Source organism: Corvus hawaiiensis, chromosome 3, assembly GCF_020740725.1.
Source record: "Corvus hawaiiensis isolate bCorHaw1 chromosome 3, bCorHaw1.pri.cur, whole genome shotgun sequence".
NCBI classification, from domain to species: domain Eukaryota; kingdom Metazoa; phylum Chordata; class Aves; order Passeriformes; family Corvidae; genus Corvus; species Corvus hawaiiensis.
The window spans coordinates 108,856,623-108,877,820 of NC_063215.1; the positions used below are offsets into that span (position 1 = coordinate 108,856,623).

Genomic DNA, 21,198 nt, shown 5'->3' on the forward strand with positions numbered 1-21,198 from the left:
AGATGCAACCAAGAGTATGTATTCTATTGTCACCTTCACAAGCTGTTAAAACAGATGGGGCTGTGTTTGTTATCTCCTACCATGACTCATCCTGGATAAATCCCTCTGGGGGCTATCTCTGTTTAATGGGCAATCAATGACCCACCCCATGACTCACAGAATTACATCAGCCCATTGGGAGATGCTCCACCCAGGGGGAGGAGCCAAGCATTCCCACCTGGATATAATCAGGTAGGATTGAAGCACAAGCAGCTCTTCCCTACTGGATTCCCAGAGGATAAGGGCTACTACTGGACCTTCAGCTGAAGACCAGCCCCTTCTACAGGATCACTGCTTCAATAGGACCACTTCATCTGGGCTGCTACCACCACCCTGACTAACAGGGTGTCAGGTTGTATCCTGACTCTGTCAGTGTTCTTGTACTATTGCAATTATTTTAATTTTCCTATTAAATTACAGTTCTGTCTTGTGATCTCTCACTGGTTTGTTTTCAAACTAGTACAGAATATTAAGTAACAGCTCAACAAAATTTGTTGGCAACATTCACACTAATACTTACTAGTCCTTTAAGGCACAACAAGGAAAAAGAGCAACAAACAAAATGCAGTCAATCAAACCAGACATGAACTGAGAACTCTGTGTGTGTGTGTGTTTAGGCGGGTTTGACAAAGGGAGAGAAAGGACAAGGATGAAAAGGAATGTGGCCTAAAAGCTTAACAGCACTCAAGCTTAACAGTAGTTAAACTGGAGCCGTGAGGAGTGGGGGTATTGGCCCAGGATCCATTGTTGATCGACGATCCTGTGAGTACAGGAAACTTGAGCTCGCTGGCTCTGAGAGGCCCCACTGGAGGTTGCCAGTGGCAGCCGCTGTGGTCCAGGAGAGCTTCGAGGACTTCCTTTTGGACCACTGTTTATGGGCCACAAGACAGTGGGCTTCAGTCATAAAATGCTTCATCATGGCCGCACTTTGGGTCAGCACCCTGTCTTTGGAAGTGCGAGAAGAAGGATGTTATGGCCTTCAGGCAAGAAAAGTAGTTTCCAAGACTGTTCATAGAAAACCCCAGGAGCTGGTTAGACAGCACAAGTTCCTGGGAGCACTCAGTGTTTTGGGCAAGCTCAAGAGGAGCTGAGTCCAGGGGCTGTTCATCAAGGCTGAGGCCTAACAAGCATTTCTGAGATCACAGTGTGGCCTGACAAGGCCAGGGAAGATTCACCACCACAGTGTGAAGCATGAAGTTTTGATGTGGAGTGAAAAGCCGCTGCATGAAGTTTTGATGTGGAGTAAAAAGCCATGGCCCAGTGGAAGCCCGGGGCAGTTTCCTCAGGCCTGCGGGAGAATCCCACTGCAGATCCTTGTGCCACTGATTCCATCTCTCCCCACTTTTCTCAGTTCTTGGTGGCAAGGTCACTTAGGTTAGACACACAGCTCCCAAGAAGTGCTCCTGTATTTCTCTATACAATGAATTAAAGTGAGATTACACATCCCAAATCTGTGTTTTCTTTCTGGCAATCTGACTGATTGCAGGAATTTCTGGAACAACAAACTTGCTTCCTCAAATATTTCCTATGCATGGTAATGAGCACAGAGGAAAGATTTAATGTTAAATGCTTTGCCCAGGCAATGCTCTTTTGACAAGTTCCCTCCTTAGCTCTCCTTGGGAAGATCTGAAAGGTTCAATTGATGCCATGAAGATTTTTGCCTTTTCTTTTATACCCCTGTTATACTTTTTTACAACTTCTGTATTCCTAGTGCTTTTTGCCTACATTCTTGGACTTGTTTGTCAAGCTAAGAGACTAAACATTTTAGAAGCTTTGTAGCTAGGGATCAGTGTGCCCCAGACCCCAAGGTCCTCTCCAGAACACATTCTGTAAACCAAGATAGAACCATCCAGCGGAAGGTTCCTTGGGGAGGGGAGCTCACTTGAGCCTCTCATTGGGGAATCTTTGATAGATATGCTAATTAGTAAAACCTATAATGTTATACCCAATGTTGAGAGGGGAGACACAGAGAGATAGACTCGGCGGGGTGCATCTTGATGCCTATGACCTGGACGTGTACACCTAAGGATCCTTAAAATAAATACCAAGGTAAAATCCCTTTTCCCCTTCTAACCGTGTATGACTCTTGATTTTAAGACCATGAAAAGGCATCAGTTGCTGGCGACCACGAAGGGACCCTAAAGACCTTGAAAGTTGCAATCTTGGTTTGGAACACATCTTGCTTTGCCCCTCTCTTTGCCAGCAAATTACAGAGGGGCCGGAGCAACAATCTAAGACTGTGACCAGGACTTTAGGGCCCAGCACGGAAAGGCAGAAGCACGGAAAGAGGGGGACCGATATTACCGAGGCTGTGCTGGCACTAGGGAAGGAGATCTCCGAGGGGGTTGGAAAGGTTGGGGGCATAGAAGCCCACGAAAGGGGAAAGCTTAAACTTTTCCCCTCCAAACTGTGGAAAGGAGGGGACGCCCTCCGTGGAGTCCACAGGAGCCCAGAGGCTGCACCCTACACAGCCGCAGGAGTGGCTCAGAGGTTGGTTGATTGGTTGGTTGGTTGAGACGTCGGGAAATTGTGGGTTTGAATCGTTTTGAGACCAGATTTTCGCGCGCGCATTTACTGCTTGCTAAAACTAGTTGCTTTTTAGTATTTTAAAGTGCTGTTTTGAAGTGTTTGTGTAGTAACCTAGATAAACTGCCTGGGAAATCGGAATTCCAAGGCCAGATTGCAGGCTGAATTCCAGAGTTGAGAGCTTTCCGCTGGCAGAGTTTTCCTGTCTGTGAGCAAACATGGGCAGTGTGAATGAAAAAATCCCTCCTAACAGCCCATTAGAGCTGATAATATAACACTGGAAATGGCGGACAGGGCGAAAAACTACTTTGGACACCCGAGAATTGATCAGATTGTCCACACGGGTTTGGCCGACGTTAAAATTAAGTCAAGGAAATTGGCCTCGCTATGGGAGTTTGGAAAATAACATCATTAATGACCTGATGGTAGACTTGAGATCATTACGTAGGTTTGATGAACTAAGATATGCAGAACTTTTTACTTTGTATTTGAACAGGGAAGAAGCGTATGTGGTAGACAAAAGTAATATGGAAATGACTTTGAGGAGGAGAAAGGGAAAGAAAAAGCCGCAGCAAGCTGACTCGTATACTAATACGGACAGAGAGATTGATATGACAGATACAGATATGGTAGCACCAGCTTTGCGCAATGGGGAGGGGTCTCCCCTCCCTGTTCAACCGCCGGGGCAGCCCGCACAAGTGGGGGTGCGGGGTGGGGGAACGGTGGCTCCGCCACGGCCACCGCCGCCGCCGCCACCGACTCCACCGCCGGGGCAGCCCGCACAGGGGGGAGATGGGGGAGCGGTGGCTCCGCCTCTGCCGGCGGGGCAGCCCGCACAGGTGGGGGCGGAGGATGGGGGAGCAGTGGTGCCGCCGCCGCCACTGCCGCCGCCGCCGCCTCCGCTGTCCCTGCCGCTGTCCGAGCAGGGGCAGGGGAGGGGGCGAGCGGCCGGCTCCAAGCCGCAGGAGCGGCGCGGGGCCCCCCCACCCCCAGCCTCCTTGGGGGCGGAGGGTGGGCGCGGAGGTAGCAGAGATGCGGATCGGCCGCCGCCCCCTGACCGCCCCAGAGGCAGAGAAGAGGCAGGTGTGCCACCGCCCCCTGGCTTTTCCAGAGGCAGGGAAGGGGTGGATTGGCCACCGCCCCCTGACTGCCCCAGAGGCAGGGAAGGGGTGGATTGGCCACCGCCCCCTGACTGCCCCAGAGGCAGAGAAGGGGTGGATTAAAAGCGAATGGGATGATTTTGATACAGATGGTTCTCACGGGGAGGGTGGTAGAAGAAGGGGCAGGGTAGCCCGAGAAGCTTTGAGAGCAGTCAGTCCCGTCGCTAAACACACAAGGTCCAAAACAGATAAAGGGGGGGAGGAAGAACTTGTATTAGAAGCACCTCTGAGACAGGCTGTGGGAAATCAAGGAGTCATTTATATAAAGGCACCATTTTCTCTTGGAGAATTATAGCAGTGGAAAAACTCAATTGGGAAGTACAGGGACAACCCAGAGAGAGTAGCTATGCGTGTAGAAATGGCCATAAAATCCCAAAACCCAGATTGGGGTGATCTAAATGTTATGCTAGATGAATTATTGGATAAAACAGAGAGAGAAATGGTCAACAAAGCTGCTATATCTGCTATCGAAACTCAAATTGCAACTGGGAGTCTTCAAGGGTCAGTTAATGATAACTATCCCCTAGCAAACCCTAACTGGGATCCTAATGTCCCAGAACAGATGGAAAAGCTGAAGCGATACCAAAAATGGGGGGTTGTTGGGTTAAAATGTGCTGTTCCTAAAGCAGTGAGTTGGGCTAGGTTATATGAGATCAAACAAAATCCAAATGAGACCCCCACAGAGTTTCTAAATAGGCTTAAAGAGGCTGCACAAAAATACACTACCTTAGACCCTGACTCACCTGAGCAGCAGATCCACCTGGCCTACCTGTTTATAGGTCAATCTGCTAATGACATAAAGAAAAAGCTGCAAAAGATAGATGGGCCACCGGACATAAGTAAATTGTTGACTGTAACCTGGAAGGTATACCAGAACAGGGACTTAGCAGACAAAGATAAACATCGTAAACCCCACTACAAGAAGAAGTATGATAAGGAAAAGTCATCTGACACATCAAAAAGGGGTCCCCCTTTTCCCCTATCTGAGGACCAATGCGCAATTTGCAAAAAACGGGGGCACCGGAAAAATGAGTGTCCATCACGAGCAGAGAAGAAGCCCCCAGTTTCGGAACTAACTGTAAATACAGACTGACGGGGACCGAAGGTAACTACCCCAGCAGAGCCTTCGGTTGTAGCTAAGCTGGGGAATGACGATGTTGAATTTCTGGCTGATACAGGGGCAATATATTCTGTGTTAAATACTTTAAAAGGTAAACTGAGTCAAGACACTGTGGATGTGATTGGAGCTACAGGGGTAAGTGAAACAAGGCCTTTTTGCCAACCTTTAAAATTTAAATTGGGAAAACACTGGGTCACTCACCAGTTCCTGTATATGCCAAATTCCCCAATGCCATTGTTAGGCAGAGATTTATTGGAAAAATTGGAAGCCGAAATTAAGTTTTCAAAGGAAGGGGGAGTGAAAGTTATAACCCCAGAATCTAAAATTATCGAAGCAGCTGCTATACTTGTACAAGAATGCCATGGAAAAATTCCCAAAGAAGTTGAAGAGGCTGTCATTCAAATAGTGTGGGCCGATGATTCTCCTGGGAGATCCAAAAAAGCTGAACCTGTGAGTACCACACTCAAAGCAGGGGCTACTTCAGTAAGACAAAGACAATATCCTCTGAAATTAAAAGCTCATAAGGGATTGGTACCTGTGATTGAAAAGTCTCTCAAATTTGGGTTGTTAGTAGAATGTGAATCCAGGTACAACACACCAATCTTGCCAGTAAAGAAAGCTGATGGTAAAAGCTACAGGTTGGTACAGGATTTGAGGGAAATCAACAAGATAACACAGGACATACACCCAGTGGTAGCAAATCCTTACACACTTTTGACAACACTAACAAATGAATTAGGGTGGTTCACTGTTTTAGATCTCAAGGATGCCTTTTTCTGCATTCCTGTGCATAAGAATAGCCACGAACTCTTTGCTTTTGAGTGGGAGAATCCAGAAACAGGGAGGAAGACCCAGCTTACCTGGACAGTTTTACCACAAGGATTCAAAAACAGCCCGACCATCTTCGGGAAACAGCTGTCAAAGGAGCTTGAGGACTGGAGGAAACAAGAACCAGGAGGAGCGGTTCTCCACTATGTTGATGACATCTTGATAGCGGCCAAGACACGAGATGACTGCATCGAGCTCACTGTAAGTCTGTTGAACTTTTTGGGCCAAAGTGGGTATCGGGTCTCGAAAGAGAAGGCACAGGTTGCCAGGGAAACAGTAGTATACCTGGGCCTGGAAATTTTCCATGGACATCGCCAACTCAGCAGAGAACGGAAGGAAGCCGTCTGTCGACTTCCAGAGCCCCATACCGTAAGGGAGATGCAGGCCTTCCTGGGAATGGTAGGTTGGTGTCGCCTGTGGATATCAAACTACGGTATACTGGTGAGACCTTTATATGAGGTCCTTAAAGCAGCTGAAAAGGGGACAATCGTGTGGACAGAGAATGCCAGGGCTGCATTTAAACAGCTGAAACATTCCTTAATGTCAGCCCCAGCTCTGGGACTGCCGGACTTGACTAAACCTTTTGAACTCTTTACACATGAGCGACTGAATGTTGCTCTGGGGGTACTGGCACAGCACCTTGGAGACCAGCGAAGAGCTGTGGCCTATTTCTCAAAACAACTAGACAATGTCGCCCAGGGTTGGCTAGGATGCTTGAAAGCTGTGGCAGCAACAGTCCTTCTGATACAGGAGGCCCGTAAATTCACCCTTGGGCAGCACATTGTCGTGTATGTACCCCATGCAGTGATAAATGTGCTGGAGCAAAAGGGGGGACACTGGCTCTCCCCTAGCAGGATGCTCAAATACCAATCTGTGTTGTTAGAACAGGATGATGATACTCTAAAGACAACTTCTGTGGTCAACCCTGCGACGTTTTTATCATCTACGTTACTTGACAGTGTGCCTGAGCATGATTGTTTGCAGACAATAGAGGAAACTTATTGCAGCAGACCAGACCTGAAAGATGTTCCTTTGAAAGATCCAGACTGGGAATTGTACACTGATGGGAGCAGCTTCATGAGAAACGGTAGGAGGATGACCGGTTACGCCGTAACCACCTCAGGTAAAATCATTGCGGCAAAAGCCTTGCCTCCAGATGTATCATCCCAGAAAGCTGAACTCATTGCACTAACGAGAGCTCTAGAACTGAGTGAGGGGAGGAAGGTGAACATACAGCCTGATTCCAAATATGCCTTCAGTGTTGTTCATGCCCACGGAGCTATTTGGAAGGAACGTGGCCTGCTGGCTGCTCAAGGTAATGAGGTTAAGCATGCTAAACAAATTCTTGCACTTTTACAGAGCATTTGGAAGCCTACGGAAGTAGCTGTCATGCATTGCAAGGGTCACCAGAAAGGGAAAACAGCCCCCGAACTGGGAAATCGTTTTGCTGACGAAACAGCCGGGGGGATTGCAGAAAAAGGCATTTTTGCAGTGGTACCACAGAAAGAGATAGATTTGTCATCATTTACCCCAAAATATGATCACAAATTAATTAAGTTCCTTAAGGCTGAAGTCAAAGAAGGTGGGTGGGCTGTTACCCCGGTAGGACAAGTCGTAGTTCCACCCCGATCCTTCGGGAAATAGCCCAACGAGAGCATGAAAGTACCCACTGGGGAACAGAAAATCTTTTAAACGTTTGAGGAAAGTAGTGATAGGGAGAGGAATGACTGATATTGTACAATCTGTAACAAGCAAGTGTGAAACCTGCTGTAAAAACAACCCTGACACAAGCAAGAGAGTTGTGTTAGGAGTGACAAAGACAGGAGATCTCCCAGGAGATTATTGGCAAATAGATTTTGCTGAGATGCCACGCAAAGAGGGATGCAGGTATATACTGGTACTGGTTGACACCTTCAGTGGATGGCCTGAGGCTTTCCCCTGTCGCACCAACACAGCAAAAGAAGTAGTGAAAGCTTTGCTTGATCATATAATACCAAGATTTGGAGTTCCTTTGGGAATGTCATCAGATAGGGGACCACATTTTGCATTTTGTTGCAACAGTGGTTGGGGAAGTTAGCAGGATTTTGGGACTTACCTGGGACCTGCACACACCATACAGGCCCCAGGCAAGTGGCAAAGTTGAACGCATGAATGGGACCCTCAAAACCCAGATTTGCAAGATTTGTCAAGAGACATCCATGAGATGGGTTCAAGCCCTGCCTATAGCCTTGCTGAGAGTCCGCGTACAGCCAAGGCGAAGGGACAACATCAGTCCCTATGAAATATTATACGGCAGGCCATACCAGGTTCCACATATCCCGGGGGAAATTCATATGAGAGGTAAATATTTAATGGCTCTGAGTTCCACTTTGCAGAAGCTCCAGAGATTCGTCATGTTATCCAAACCAATAGGATTGGACATACCTGCTCATCCATTCCAGCCTGGAGACTGGGTCTACATCAAGTGGTGGGACAGTGACCCCTTGCAAGCCAAGTGGAAGGGACCATTCCAAGTTTTGCTGACCACTTTTACTGCGGTCAAGGTTGCTGGCAAGGGACCGTGGATTCACTACTCCAGAGTGAAGAAAGCTTCTGATCCTGAAATCACCAAGAAGACAGAGACTGATACAAATCAGAAAGATGCAGTCTAAACTGTTTTTTACATGTTTGCTGTTTGCCCAACTGGTAACCATGGTTCAGGGTTCACCCCATGATTTACATAAGACGGTGGTCCAAAATGTGTCCAAAATTCTTAATAAGAGCAATTGCTGGATCTGTACTCAGTTACCACCCCTAGATGGGAAGGGTCACTGGCCATTGATTGGCATTTTAATGGAAGAGAACCGCACTGAAATGTGGGAACCAATTTCAGGGAAATAATAGACCCAAGAATTGCAGCAAAGATGAAATTGACAGGGTGGAGACTGGCTCAGCCGTTTGGGACGGGGTTGTATTGGATATGTGGTGATAAGGCCTGGAAAGTTATGCCCGTGAACAAAGACCAGGCTTGTGCTATTGGGGCTGTGGTCCCAAATATAACAATATTTGACCATCTTGAAAAACCAAATGAGAGGAGAAAAAGATCTCTTAATCCCCTCATTGAACGTCCCACACTTTTTCATAGCATAATCAGAGCCCTTGTACCCGCTTACGGAGTAGTTGCACTGGAGAGAGCAATTGTAAACATCTCAGCTGTCATTGAACATATTGAGCAGCATACTGCAGATGCAATTTCAGCCTTACAAGAAGAAGCTGACAGTCTGTCCCGTGCAGTTATGCAAAACAGGATAGCTCTCAATTTCATACTTGCTGCACAAGGAGGTGTATGTGCTATTGTCAAAACCTCTTGTTGTCCTTATGTGGACCAAAGTGGAAGAATTAAGAAAGATTTGGATGAAATTTGGAAGGGAACTCAAATTCTACATGAAGTGGCTTCTAGAAATAAGACTTTAAAATTTGATCATATTTTTGATACCCTCACCTCATGGTTACCAAACTGGGCCTGGGTAAAAGAAATATTCTTCATAGTTGTAATTGTAGTTATTATCTGTGTAATTTCCTGTGGAGCAGCTGGTAGTGTAAACCGGTTCTGTGGGTAAAAAATAGAGTAGAGTAGAGACTAGACAAGATAGAGTTTTGTTAGTCTCTAAAAGGGGGGAAATGATGCCATGAAGATTTTTGCCTTTTCTTTTATACCCCTGTTATACTTTTTTACAACTTCTGTATTCCTAGTGCTTTTTGCCTACATTCTTGGACTTGTTTGTCAAGCTAAGAAACTAAACATTTTAGAAGCTTTGTAGCTAGGGATCAGTGTGCCCCAGAGGACCCCAAGGTCCTCTCCAGAACACATTCTGTAAACCAAGATAGAACCATCCAGCGGAAGGTTCCTTGGGGAGGGGAGCTCACTTGAGCCTCTCATTGGGGAATCTTTGATAGATATGCTAATTAGTAAAACCTGTAATGTTATACCCAATGTTGAGAGGGGAGACACAGAGAGATAGACTCAGCGGGGTGCATCTTGATGCCTATGACCTGGACGTGTACACCTAAGGATCCTTAAAATAAATACCAAGGTAAAATCCCTTTTCCCCTTCTAACCGTGTATGACTCTTGATTTTAAGACCAAGAAAAGGCATCACAATGACCCCAGCTAAAGCTCCTGCAATGGCCGCCCGCCAGCAGAGCAGGGCTGTCAGCTGTGAACCAAGTGTTGCCACAGGCAGCAGCTTACCCAGGGCAGCAAATCAGGAGCTAGGAAGGAGCTGATCTGAAGGCCAAACCTCCTTAGCTCCTTCCAAGAGCACTGCAACAATTCCTCATTCCAAGGCGGTGCAGTGCTGGACACCAGAGCTCTGGGTGAGGACTGGACACAAGTTTGCTCCCACCGAGTGCTGTGATGGTTTCTGCAGGAGCTCTGGGCTCCTGTGCCTGCCGGACACCATGCGGAGAGAAGGAGCCGAGTACACTGACACACCTTTGCCTCGAGCATAGCCCGGCCTTGACCAAACACACTGAAAGGTTTCCCCTTTGGCCCATGTCTCGAAACGTCCGGTCAGCTGTTTGACGACTCCAGTTGGTTTGGTGTAAAAGAATTTCCCTCAGAAATACTAGTGTCTTGGGGTAACTTTATGATGTGTATCCCATATTGCTGCCCTATGCCAAGAAATTAATTTTTGCGCCTTTTTATGCCTTTAAACTGAGCCTTAGAGGGGGAAGGAAAAACTGAGCAAAACTTTTTCAAAGCAGTTTGCAGCTTGTTCAAGGTCACACACAGAGATAGCGACTTTTTTTCCAGCTGCGGCAGGGGAGGGAGGAGGCACCCGGCTTGCGGCTGCCTGGTCAGCTTTTGGCCAGTTGTTCAGTTTCTTTTTCTCCAGAGAGAGACTGAGAGTTGAACATTTTTTCCTTCCCTGGAATTTCAGATTTTCTCCCTTTTCTACTGGACTGCTTCAATTATCAGAGCACATCGGGAGGACTTTCCATCGAGCACAGAGGGCCTGGCCCTGGGCCAAGTCCCAGCTCCGAGGAGACCAAAGGGAGGACTCTTAACACTTTGCCAGGTTTTTTCTCCACAGCGAGAGATTTTTATTAGTTAGCATTATTTTCCTTTTCCCCTGTGTTTGTTAAAGAAATCGTTTTTATCTCTTTCACTTTCCGTTAAGGAAAATTTATTTTTTCCCGAACCTGGTGGGGGAGGGGTGGTGATGTGCCTTCTCTCAGGGGATATATTTCTAAATTTGGCCAAACCGGTACAACTAGGTTTGTCTTCCTCCGTGCCTTCCTCTCAGCAGCCTTGGGGATGTTCCTATGTGAAGCCATCTGTGTCAGTTTGAGAAAACTTAGGGCAGTCTGGAATAAGTTGTCTCCTCTAAACTGTTCCAACAATCCCTTTCCAGCAATAGGAAATGAATACTAATAGATGAAAGTGGAAAAAACCCAACACTTTATTAACAAACAGAATGCCCACAAGGCAAGGAAAAATAGGTAAGTAACTTGTAGATATCAAACTGTCAGACCTCACCGTCCTCCCACTGGAACAAAGACCCAAAATGCCAGAGGAAAACCCGCCCAGGACACGCGTTACAAGATGGCGCTGGCTTCTCTCTCGGGAAAAACAGGAGCTATCACGGAGTAGTTCTAGCAGCAGATGAAAGCTCGGTGGCTCGCCCAGCGTCGACTTCCACCCCACGGCAGAGCTCCGCAGAACGGTCATGGCAGGTGAGGCGGCTGGGCTGGTGCCCCTCGGGGTCTTTTCTCCCCGGCGTGGCTCAGCTCACAGACTCTTGGGCTGGGAGCGGGGCCACTCCACTTCTGCAGGCACGATGTCCCTGGTCTTGGACAAACAGTTTTCTCCTAGGAGAGCCCTGCATACTGTTCCACACATCTTTCCTAAAGGCCCAAACAAACTCCAGACACTCTGCCTACAGCAGGTTTCCACAAAGGGCTGCAGAAATCCAGGACAGCTGCAAGTGAGTGTCGGAAGGGTTTTGTCCTGGTCCTGACAACAGAAATCTTAATAATCTGAAGGAATTTCATTCAGATGTAGCATAGGATCTGAGTTTTTTCTATTGATATGTTTCATGATGACGAACAAGCCGGTACAAGGCTGACATGTGAAAGCATGAGCATGTCCTCCAAAGTGACCAGATTAATTGTCCATTTTATTATTCTTCTGGTTTTTCCCCTCATATAAGCCAAGGCAAGCTTTTCCTGGAGACAGAACATGTGTGGGATGAACTGTGGTCCCTCACAGGGTCACAGGGCTGGCAGTGACAAAGCAGGCAATCTACAGAGCTACATCCCAGTGTGGGTTTCAGTAGCAGGGTATTATTAAGAGCTCCTTTCCTGCATGAGGTACAAAAAGAAGGTCCCTGATGATCATCTTGCAGCCATGCATAAAGAAGTGATCCTGCTGCCCTAATTAAGCTTTGGCTGTGGCAATGACACTCTTCCCACTCATCTTTTTACACAGACACTTCAGGTTTTCCCCACACTCTTGCAATACTGGCAGTCGCTGTTTCCTATTTACTGTTCTTCCCCAGAGAGTGATGGTATAGCTGCAGCTTGGAAACAAAATGCCCTGAGATCTGGGGATCTTGAAGGAGCATGAAATGCTAATTAAATGTTAATCTGGGTAGCTACCCAGATCTGCACTTACCAGTATTCTGAGGCACCAGCAGGAGGATCATGCATCATTCCTGTTTGTTGGTGTTCCTGTTTCTGGTGTGCAAGAGCAATGACTTAGCGGAGAGACAAAAATGCCCCTATTCAAACAGTGGGTGTGCAAGTAGACATGAAGTTTCACTGCCTTTTCTAGGATATTTTAGAAAGATCTAAGAGAATATTGCAGGAGGGAGCAGGTGCCTAATTTTGTCTCCAGAGGAATCCCCAAAGGACACATCCACTCTGCTGGTGATGGCAACTCCATAAGCTCACGGACTAGTTTTCCCTGACACATGCCAGCCTTCCCAGGCTTTACTAGTCCGGGATTTGACCCATAGCTAAGCAAACACACGCAGCCACGTGACACAGAGTTGTTCCTCCAGAAAACCTAATTAACACATTCACATGCATTTTCTTCTCTAACATCTGAACCTGGAAACCATGAAGACTTTGGTGTCAAAAGGTTACAGTTTGCACTGGGCTCAGAAGTGTTTTTCCCTAAGGCAGAGCAAATTGACATGTGAGGTTTAAAAGCTTCAAATGACTATGAAAGGCAACTGAGAAATAAATTCTGGAAAGGCAGCATTGTCAGTGATCATGCAGCCCACCAAGAGCTGGAGCTGAACCCAGAATTGCTTCATCCAGCTAGGCAGGAATTCAATATGCTGGCAAGCACTGGTCCATGGTACCAAATGATCCCATACCCGTGGGCTGAATGGCACCCAGGCTAGGGTACAGATTTGAGGAACCCTTGTCACCTGTTCAATAACCTCACAGTCCGCTCATCCTTCTGCAAACAAGTTGCAAACAACGCCGTTGGACTGCTGTCCTTGGTAAATATACATACAGATGCCTTTTCCAAAGCAGTGCCTCTTTTCCCAGTGAAATACACGTCCTCTTCTTACCTATGGAATTGTGCTTGAAGACACCTCTGAGCCAGATCTGTGTGACATTGCAAAGGAGCAAAGCTTTGGGATTTGGGCACATTCTCTTTGTTGCTTTGCTCAGGCCTTTTGTGAGCACAGAATAGATCGAGGCAGAAAACTGGAGACTACACAGGATCTTCTGGGTCCATTGTCCCCCAAACATGGTAATAGGTGGCCCCATTGTAATGCTAAATAACAAACAGCAGCACAAATGACATGAAGAAAACATGGCAAAAGAGGAAGAGGAGAGGCGCTGTGAGGAAAGAATACCGTGAGACAGAGGCACGTTGAGTCAGCTGCACTCTGACAACCTCTAGGCTAGCAGGTCTCACATTCTTGGCTTGTTTTTTAAAATTATTTTATTTAAAACAAACAAAAACAATCAAAATAAAATATATACTGTTGAAAATCTATTTATTTTATTTAAAACAAACAAAAACAATCAAAATAAAATATATACTGTTGAAAATCTATTTTCAAAATTTAAAAGATAAAATGATAACACATTTATTCAAACCTACATCTACATGTCAGAACATATGTACATCTGTAACTACAAAGCCTAACGTATAAATCCAAATCTTCAAACATTCTTCAGACAGGCAGCACCTTCTTCCTGAGCTCGAGGAAAGAGAGCTCTTCTGGATGGGAGGCAAGGGCTTTGTCGGTTAGGGAACATAGGAAACGTCCAAGGAAAACTTCTTGATAAGATTGTAGCCAGTTACGCCTGCAAAGTGGAGACACAAAATATAACAGAGGCCGCAATGCAAACCTAAAGCATCTGAAGCTACGTATTTAATGGGACAGACCACCTGGAAACTTCTAAAGAGCTGCACAGGGAAGCATGCTCCTGCCAGCAGCCACTTGAGGCAGACCAGGGAGACACCCTGACCCACTTGCACAGAGCCAGCACAGGAACAGCCTGGCCTCTGGGCTGCCCTGGGACAGCAGGGAGCCCAGAGGCCTGTGCTTTCCAGGAATGGCTCAGCTGCACACGCACCCTCCTGCTCCTCTCCCGGCCCCACAGCTGAGCAGCCCTACAGCTCCACGGGGCACTGGGAGCAGCATAGCTCAGTGCAGGGGGCACATGCAGGGCAGAACTGTTCCCTGGCAATGTGCCCAGGCTCTCTAGGCTGGCACAAGAGCCTTCCTCCCGCCAGAGAGCGGCCCAGCTCCCGCCTTACCTCTTTGTGAGGCTGAGCCATGCTCAGCCTTCACCTTGTCCTCAATTGGAAGTTGCTTCAGGCACCCCATGCCACAACTAGGAAGGGGGGTGGAGAGAGCGGGGGCAGGTGCACACCCTTCCTTTGCATTCTGTCCTTTTTGGCACAGCTAAGAAGTCACGTCCGGAGGTGTCCAACTCAGCACTTTGTCATCTCTCTGCAGGTCATCGAGCCTTCACCAGCCCAAAATGTCGGAGAGGTTTTCCCGCACATGCGGAGGCTGGCTGGCAGCATGCTTCCTCAGCTTGGCGCCCATCACCTTGTAGAGGGCGCAGGCAAGCTTGGTGACCACAGTGCGGACATTGGCGCTTCGGACAGGCAGCGCCTTGTTCCCCAGGAAGGACCAGAGCACGGGCAGGGCGTAGCGCTGGACGACTTCGGGGCTCCTGGGATAAACCCATGCCACAAGCGCTGCCGGAAGAGAGACACAAACTTCTTAACCACCAGCCTTAATGCAAACAAGGATCTACCTCTAGTTGTGATTTTGGGAGTCTCTCTGGCTAAGATCAGTGAAATAACAGTGAGAGCCCCATGATCCAGAAATGGGCAAAGCAGCTGAACATCCCCAAAACAGAACCACCAAGCCCTCAGGACTAATTTCTCCAGATCCGAGCCTTGTACCTGTGGCAGACTTCACACCTTTACTAAATCATTCCACAATCTGTTTCCGGCATGATGAATGACCAAAATGTCAAATTGCTGTTTATTTCCATTTAGAAGTTGTCTAAACCCACTGCTGAAGGTTTGAAAGGCACTTTAGAGAGGTAATTGAGAGATTTCTAATAAAAAGGATGACTCCGTTTTTGTGACCTGGCATAATTAGCAGTGGATTTAGCCCCAGCTAAAGCAAGGCTATAAATAAAGCAAGGCTATACACTGTCTTCTCTAGTATATATTGAGGTTATCATTTTCCCATCCCTTGGCTATTGCTGACATAGCAAGCTCCTCTGAGCAATCAATTTTCAGCTGCATTTGGAGCATTTTGGGCAGCGCTGACATAGGAAGACCCTGACTGCACACCCTGAAATGCTCAGTCCAATGGCACTTCCACAGCACAGGCAGGGAGCCTCAGCACTCTGCTTCTGCCCCTCTGCCCCCAAAGGCTGCCTTGCACAAAATCCGTGCCTCTAACACGTGTGCTGAGTTTGGACCAAACGGTGACCCCCAGGCACTGCAGGCTTCCGCCTCAAAACTTTCCAAGAGCAAAGCAAGAATTCTGTGAGGACAAAACAAACCAATCCCCTGAAACAGCATTTGCCACCATTTTCCCTAAAGGATCAGAGCTGTCCCTGAGCTTCCAAGAGAGGAGCCAGCTTGGGAATTTTTAGCCCCTCCCTTTCCTGGAGGCGGCTTCTGAGATGCCCCAGTGAGAGCTCAGCCCTGAGGCCGAGCGCCGCCCCCATCTCAGATGCTGCACACTTCTGCAGCAGCCAGGGAAAACCTGCCCAATACACCTTCCATGGGTATTGGGCAGGAGGGACAAGCTCAGCACCTCCTGATTTGGAGGAGCCACTCTGGTGTCTATTCACTGGCATTCCCTGTAAATTCTGCCTCGGAAGACCTCTTGCCTTAGAAGGGGAGGCCATACCTGAGAGATGCTCCGTGACATCCAGCAGAGCTTGGCCCTTCAGTTCACTCCTGCGGTGGCTGAACTCTTTCATCAGGGATACTTTATCTACAAGGGAAACACACATTTCTGCTCTCTCTTCTGAGGTCATAAGAGAAAGGACACTGGGGTGGGAAAGGGCAGGGGCAACTACATTTTGCAAAAGAAAGGAAATTCCTGCTGATTTTTGAATCCTTTTCTTCTTTCCTTCCAGCCTACTTGGGAGGATTTTAAATTCCAAAAGAAAAGCTCTCCTTTCACATTTTAAATCCAAAGTTGTCTGCTGTACCAGGAGCTATGTTAAACATTTCACATCAGGGACCTCAAGAGTTCAATCACACGTAAGCAGTGAAAAGGTTTTGCATCCCAGAGATTTGCAGAAGTGATCTTCTCTCTCCCCTATGGAATAGGGTGAGAAGGCTCGAAAATTCACACCTCCATTCCCACCTGAAGGATAAGCTGTTTTTAAATTGTCAGGTTACCTGTGTGGATCTAGGGACAAGACTCCAAGTTACTCATACAAGAGCTATTACTGCTCAGTGCCTCAGTAGCCTGTGGGTTTCTGTAACATCTGTGAAATCAAATCTTGGCAGAGAGACTGGAAAATGAACTGATTTCCCAATACTTGACCGGCGTATGTATTTTGGTTTTCATTGTGCCTATCTGTTGCGGTTTTGGGGGTCTGAATTTTCTGTTGCCTGCATTGGCCTACAAGCCTCCAGTCCTACCACTCTAATAAGCCAAGGCAAGCTTTTCCTGGAGACAGAACATGTGTGGGATGAAGTTTGGTCCCTCACAGGGTCACAGGGCTGGCAGTGACAAAGCAGGCAATCTGCTTCATTGGGAACCACTACAGAGCTACACCCCAGTGTGGGTTTCAGTAGCAGGGTATTACTAAGAGCTCCTTTCCTGCATGAGATACAAAAGGAGGTCCCAAATGATCTTCATGCAAGCATGCAGTAAAGAACTGATCCTGCTGTCCTAATGAAGCTAATGCCTATGATGTGGAGCCTTCCAGGAGGCTGCTCTGCAGAGGTTCTGATGCGCCAGTGTCCCTTCATGCCAACAGCAAAGCTATTCATTTGGGAAGTCAAATGGGGCCCAGGCAAACTCCAAAAATCCCTTTGGCCCTGTAGTCCAGCACTTCCTCTTCAGACAAGCAGCACAGAGCCAAGGGCTCCTGGGACTTTTGGGAAATGCCAATGCACATTCAAGCCTGGTGGGGGACTGGTGCGTAAGGACTGCACCTGCACAGCTTCTGGTGGATGTCAGCTGGAGGTTTCCACAGACAACAACAGCTGTCAAGGCACTCAGCGTTCTCTTGACTCGCAGAGGCAGAGACACAGTTGAGGAGAGTCCATGCCAGGGCTCAGCCTTACCTAAGTGAGCCATGGATTCTTCCAGCGCTTTCACAGCTGCGGCATAAACCCCGGGGTCCTTTGAGTTTAGGTTGTTTGTTATTCCTTCAACCAGACAGATGATCACTGGGTTTAAGCCATCTTTCAGGATGCTTATGATTTCAGCCAGCACGTCCAGCGCCTTCTGCTTCACTTTCTTGTGCGTATCACCAAGTCTCGGGACAAAATAATCAAAAATCTGTGAAGAGAACAAACAACATGAAAGCTAGATTAAAATGTCCTTGTTTGAAGAAGGGATGCAGAAGTGAGCACTCAGCAATGTAAAAGATGAAAGTGATCCTTCCTGTCAGGTCAGCACTTGCTTGCACAATTTCCCTGTTTTCCTGTGGGCCACTCTCTGGAATGGTTGCGCAACCTCATGCTGGTTGAAAGATTTTCATATATTTTGAAGAGCTTTGGGTGGGGACAGGATAGTTCCTATGGTGTTTCTCTCCACATTTCAGTCATTAAATTCATCCCATTTATTGATGCAAAACAGTATCTTTGCTTTCGAAGTATGCAACCAGATATTTACAATGCCCCTTTTTCTACACAGTTGCCTCAAGTTCTGAGGACAGTTATGATTTTGCCAAAACTATGGCTGGAGGAGATCCAGGTTTTGTTCCGTCTGTCTCAGAACCTGTGTCTGGAGAAGTGCAGGGCTCTGATCAACTCTTCCAGGATCCAGACCAATTGTCTACCTAGCAGGTAGACTTCTGAAATTTAATGTGCTGTACCGCTCTCATTAGAGCAGGTTCAGTCCCTTGACAGCCACATTATCAGGCACCATTTTCTGGACAAAGGGAAAAAGCAGCTGCTGGGAGGAGAAGGAAGAGATCTGTCCCTAGCCATTTCCCTCCTTTTCCAAAGAGAAAAAAAGACCCCCCCCAAGAAGGGTGAGCACCGTCTTTACCAAGAGGACTAGGGATGCCGATGGAAACGAGTAGCCAGAGTTGTGCCTGTGCAAGACAAGTCGGAGTTTACAGAAGTATCCTTTAAAAAAACTTGGTTTAAACCAGCCCAGCCTGATACTTCTCTTCCCCATCCAAACCCATTTTTTTGTCTAGAGAATAATTGCCACGCTTTCAGTGGCTGGATTCCCTTCACTTAACCCAAGTGGGAGTAGGAGACAGCAGAAGTTACACCAGCAGAAAACTCTGTCCTCATCTGATGAACAGCATCAATAGGCACCTGCCAGACAAATACATCTGGACTGAAAGAACTTGTCCTGAAGCGTGGACCTGAATTAAATATTTCAGGGTAAGAGGCACCAGCCTGTCCCACACAGCCAGGATGTAGTGCCAAGACACACTGAATTAACTTGCCTGCTACAGGCTTGGGAAAGGAGCTAAAGGAAAGGAACAGTGAAGACACCCTACATACTTGGACAGTGTTAGTGGAGACAAGCTGGGGGCTGCTTTTGCACAGGTCTAGGAGGAGTGCCACTCCTTCCATCCGTGTCTTAAACTCCTTGGCTTCCAGGAGATTGTACAGCTTCTGGAGCGGCTCCGTTTCTTCCACAGCCGGAGGTAACGTGACCTGGGCTTTTGGGCGGTGTAGGAGGCGTTCATCAGAGGTAGACTTCACCCTGGAGAATAAAACCAAATGAGGACCTGTTGGTGATCATACCTTCAGTTAATTGTGAGCAGAACATCTTGGGGAGGTTTCCTAATGATGTGATTTCAAGCTAGAAAATCCTGACCTGAAAAACAACGTGAGACCTCATGACAATCATTACAGGAGACAATCTGCAAGCAACATTCTCACCAGTGCTTACTCAGGAAAACCAAGGATGAGATGCATCTCACTTATCTCCAGACAGCTTCCCAGGTACACATGTCGCACTGCTTTGTGAGGAAAGAGAGACGCTACTTCCAAGTTTAAATGCCTCATCATAAGGCAGGTGTGTGTCTTATAATAAGGAAACTCATCCCTCTGGAGAAGTGTCTCTACAGCAGGCATGACAATCTGGAAAAGCAGCTCAGATGCATCTGAACAGATGGATAGGGGCATATCTGAAGGATCCAGAAAATCCGTAACAGGAATAAAAACAGAAGCCAGACATCCCAGCACTACGCTCACATGATTGCTTCCCTAGAGACTAGATCCACAGCTTAACAAACCCACTGGGAACAACTCTCTTGGATCAGCCTGTCTCTTCCATGGGCATGGGAAGATCCTGACTATGCTACTGAGGCATGTGGTCACTCTCCTGCCAGCGCTGAGCATGACAGAGCTAAATAAATCCCCTCTGTTATCAGAGGACAACAGGTACAAGTAGCTCTCCCACTGGCAGGAAGAGAGAGCAAGGACCAAATTCCTGTCTCAAATGCTGATTGCAGCACAGGGGGAAATAAACCAAACATGCTGTCCATCAAGCAAACAGTATGAAGGACAGGAATGTCAAGACAAAACGTCCATATTGAGACACTTGTTGACCAAAGTTGCTCAGGAACTGGCTTGCTACTTACTACTCATCTTGGTACTGTCTGAGGGTAAGAAAACCATGACTCAGGGAGGCCAAACCACGTGCATGGGAAGTGCTATTTTGGGGAACGGCATCTTGCTTCTAGACTGGGACTTCTCATCAAAACACCCATCTGAAAAAGACTGCTCTCAGAGGAAAAAACCCTGCTTGAATTTACTTGTCCCAAGTGAGGCAGCGGAGACATGGCCCTCTCACAGCCTCCACAGCACTGTCCTTGCCACTGCACTGGATCTTCTGAGCTGCAACCAATGGGTGTCTTTTTGTTGCCCATTTTTTGCGGAAACCCTTCCAGAGAAGTTGTGTTCAGCGTAATGCAGAAGGAGACATTTTTTATGATAGAGCATTTGTAGGGAAAGAAAACAATCTCTGGCACAGGTCATCTCCACCAGAAAGATTTTCCTGAGGAAGAGACATGTAAAGCTTGCCACGTGCTTTGTCACATCTAACTAAAGTGCTCAGTACCGTTTACTAGAAGGCAATGTGGCCTGGGGCTTCTTCGAGCCATCGCTCCTCTTCTTCACAGGCTTCTCGACAGATGGCTGTTCACCCTTCTGCGTTTCCATCCCCTACAAAGGCATAAAGAAACCCCATGGATCTTTAGAATGTAAAATAGGAAATTACCTGTTTAAAACACAACTTATAACCAGGATCACTGCTACCAAGGCTTGGGCAAACCTTTCTGAACTTACAGAAGGAAACAGGCCAGAGGTTCAGTGATGCCAACTCTTTGTTTTCAATAGCCCAAGGCAGGTTATGGCTGCTACCATACTGAGCAGCAGTCTAAAATCCCCAATTCATTCCTCTTGAGCATAAATGGGAATAATGCAAACTGGTAGGGAACTAATGCTCTTAAAGGAAGCTGCAGAAAAATTTGGACTCTTTGGAGGTTGGCCCATTGTGTTGGAAGTTGATTTGATTCCACATTCACTCTCCCTGTTGCTGCACAAAGGCACACTCCCTTCTATAATGTAGGTAAAAAGAATTAAAAAACCCCCAGGCAAACAAATGATTTTCCACTGGATGCTGCTGAATTCACCAAGCTTCTTCCAGCTCCACAGGGCATGACAGCAAGACAGCATTCCCAGAAGACAGACAGTAATTGTAGGAATTGGGATTGACTGGGACTGGACTTTTGTATATTTGCAAATTTTCTTGGCACTACTGCTTCCTGTGTCTTTTGCAAAGACTCTGTTATCTCCAGAAGCACTGTTCTCACTTAATT

General features: G+C 47.2%; 1 protein-coding gene and 1 long non-coding RNA gene across 3 annotated transcripts; one reads left to right on the plus strand and one right to left on the minus strand.

Annotated features, from left to right (window-relative positions):
• Positions 1-3,191: 3,191 nt before the first annotated feature.
• LOC125322380 lies at positions 3,192-7,317 on the plus strand. Its single transcript, XM_048296038.1, has 2 exons — positions 3,192-3,648; positions 5,087-7,317. Exons 1-2 carry the CDS (start codon positions 3,192-3,194, stop codon positions 7,315-7,317), a joined length of 2,688 nt encoding a protein of 895 aa, XP_048151995.1.
• A 5,852-nt stretch (positions 7,318-13,169) lies between these two features.
• LOC125323285 lies at positions 13,170-16,116 on the minus strand. Of its 2 annotated transcripts, none has more exons than XR_007202453.1 (3): positions 16,074-16,116; positions 14,447-14,896; positions 13,170-13,241 (listed from the first exon to the last, which is right to left on the minus strand). It is a non-coding gene; the product is annotated as an uncharacterized LOC125323285 (long non-coding RNA). The 2 variants fall into 2 exon arrangements; XR_007202452.1 differs by lacking the exon at positions 13,170-13,241 and adding an exon at positions 13,725-13,989.
• Between the last annotated feature and the right edge of the window lie 5,082 nt (positions 16,117-21,198).

Excerpts from the sequence above, each read along its gene's own strand:
- LOC125322380 (XM_048296038.1), top strand. The coding sequence starts at position 3,192 with ATGGTAGCACCAGCTTTGCGCAATGGGGAGGGGTCTCCCCTCCCTGTT. Across the intron at positions 3,649-5,086 it reads CAGAGGCAGAGAAGAGGCAG|GCAGAGATTTATTGGAAAAA; the intron begins GTGTGCCACCGC and ends TGCCATTGTTAG.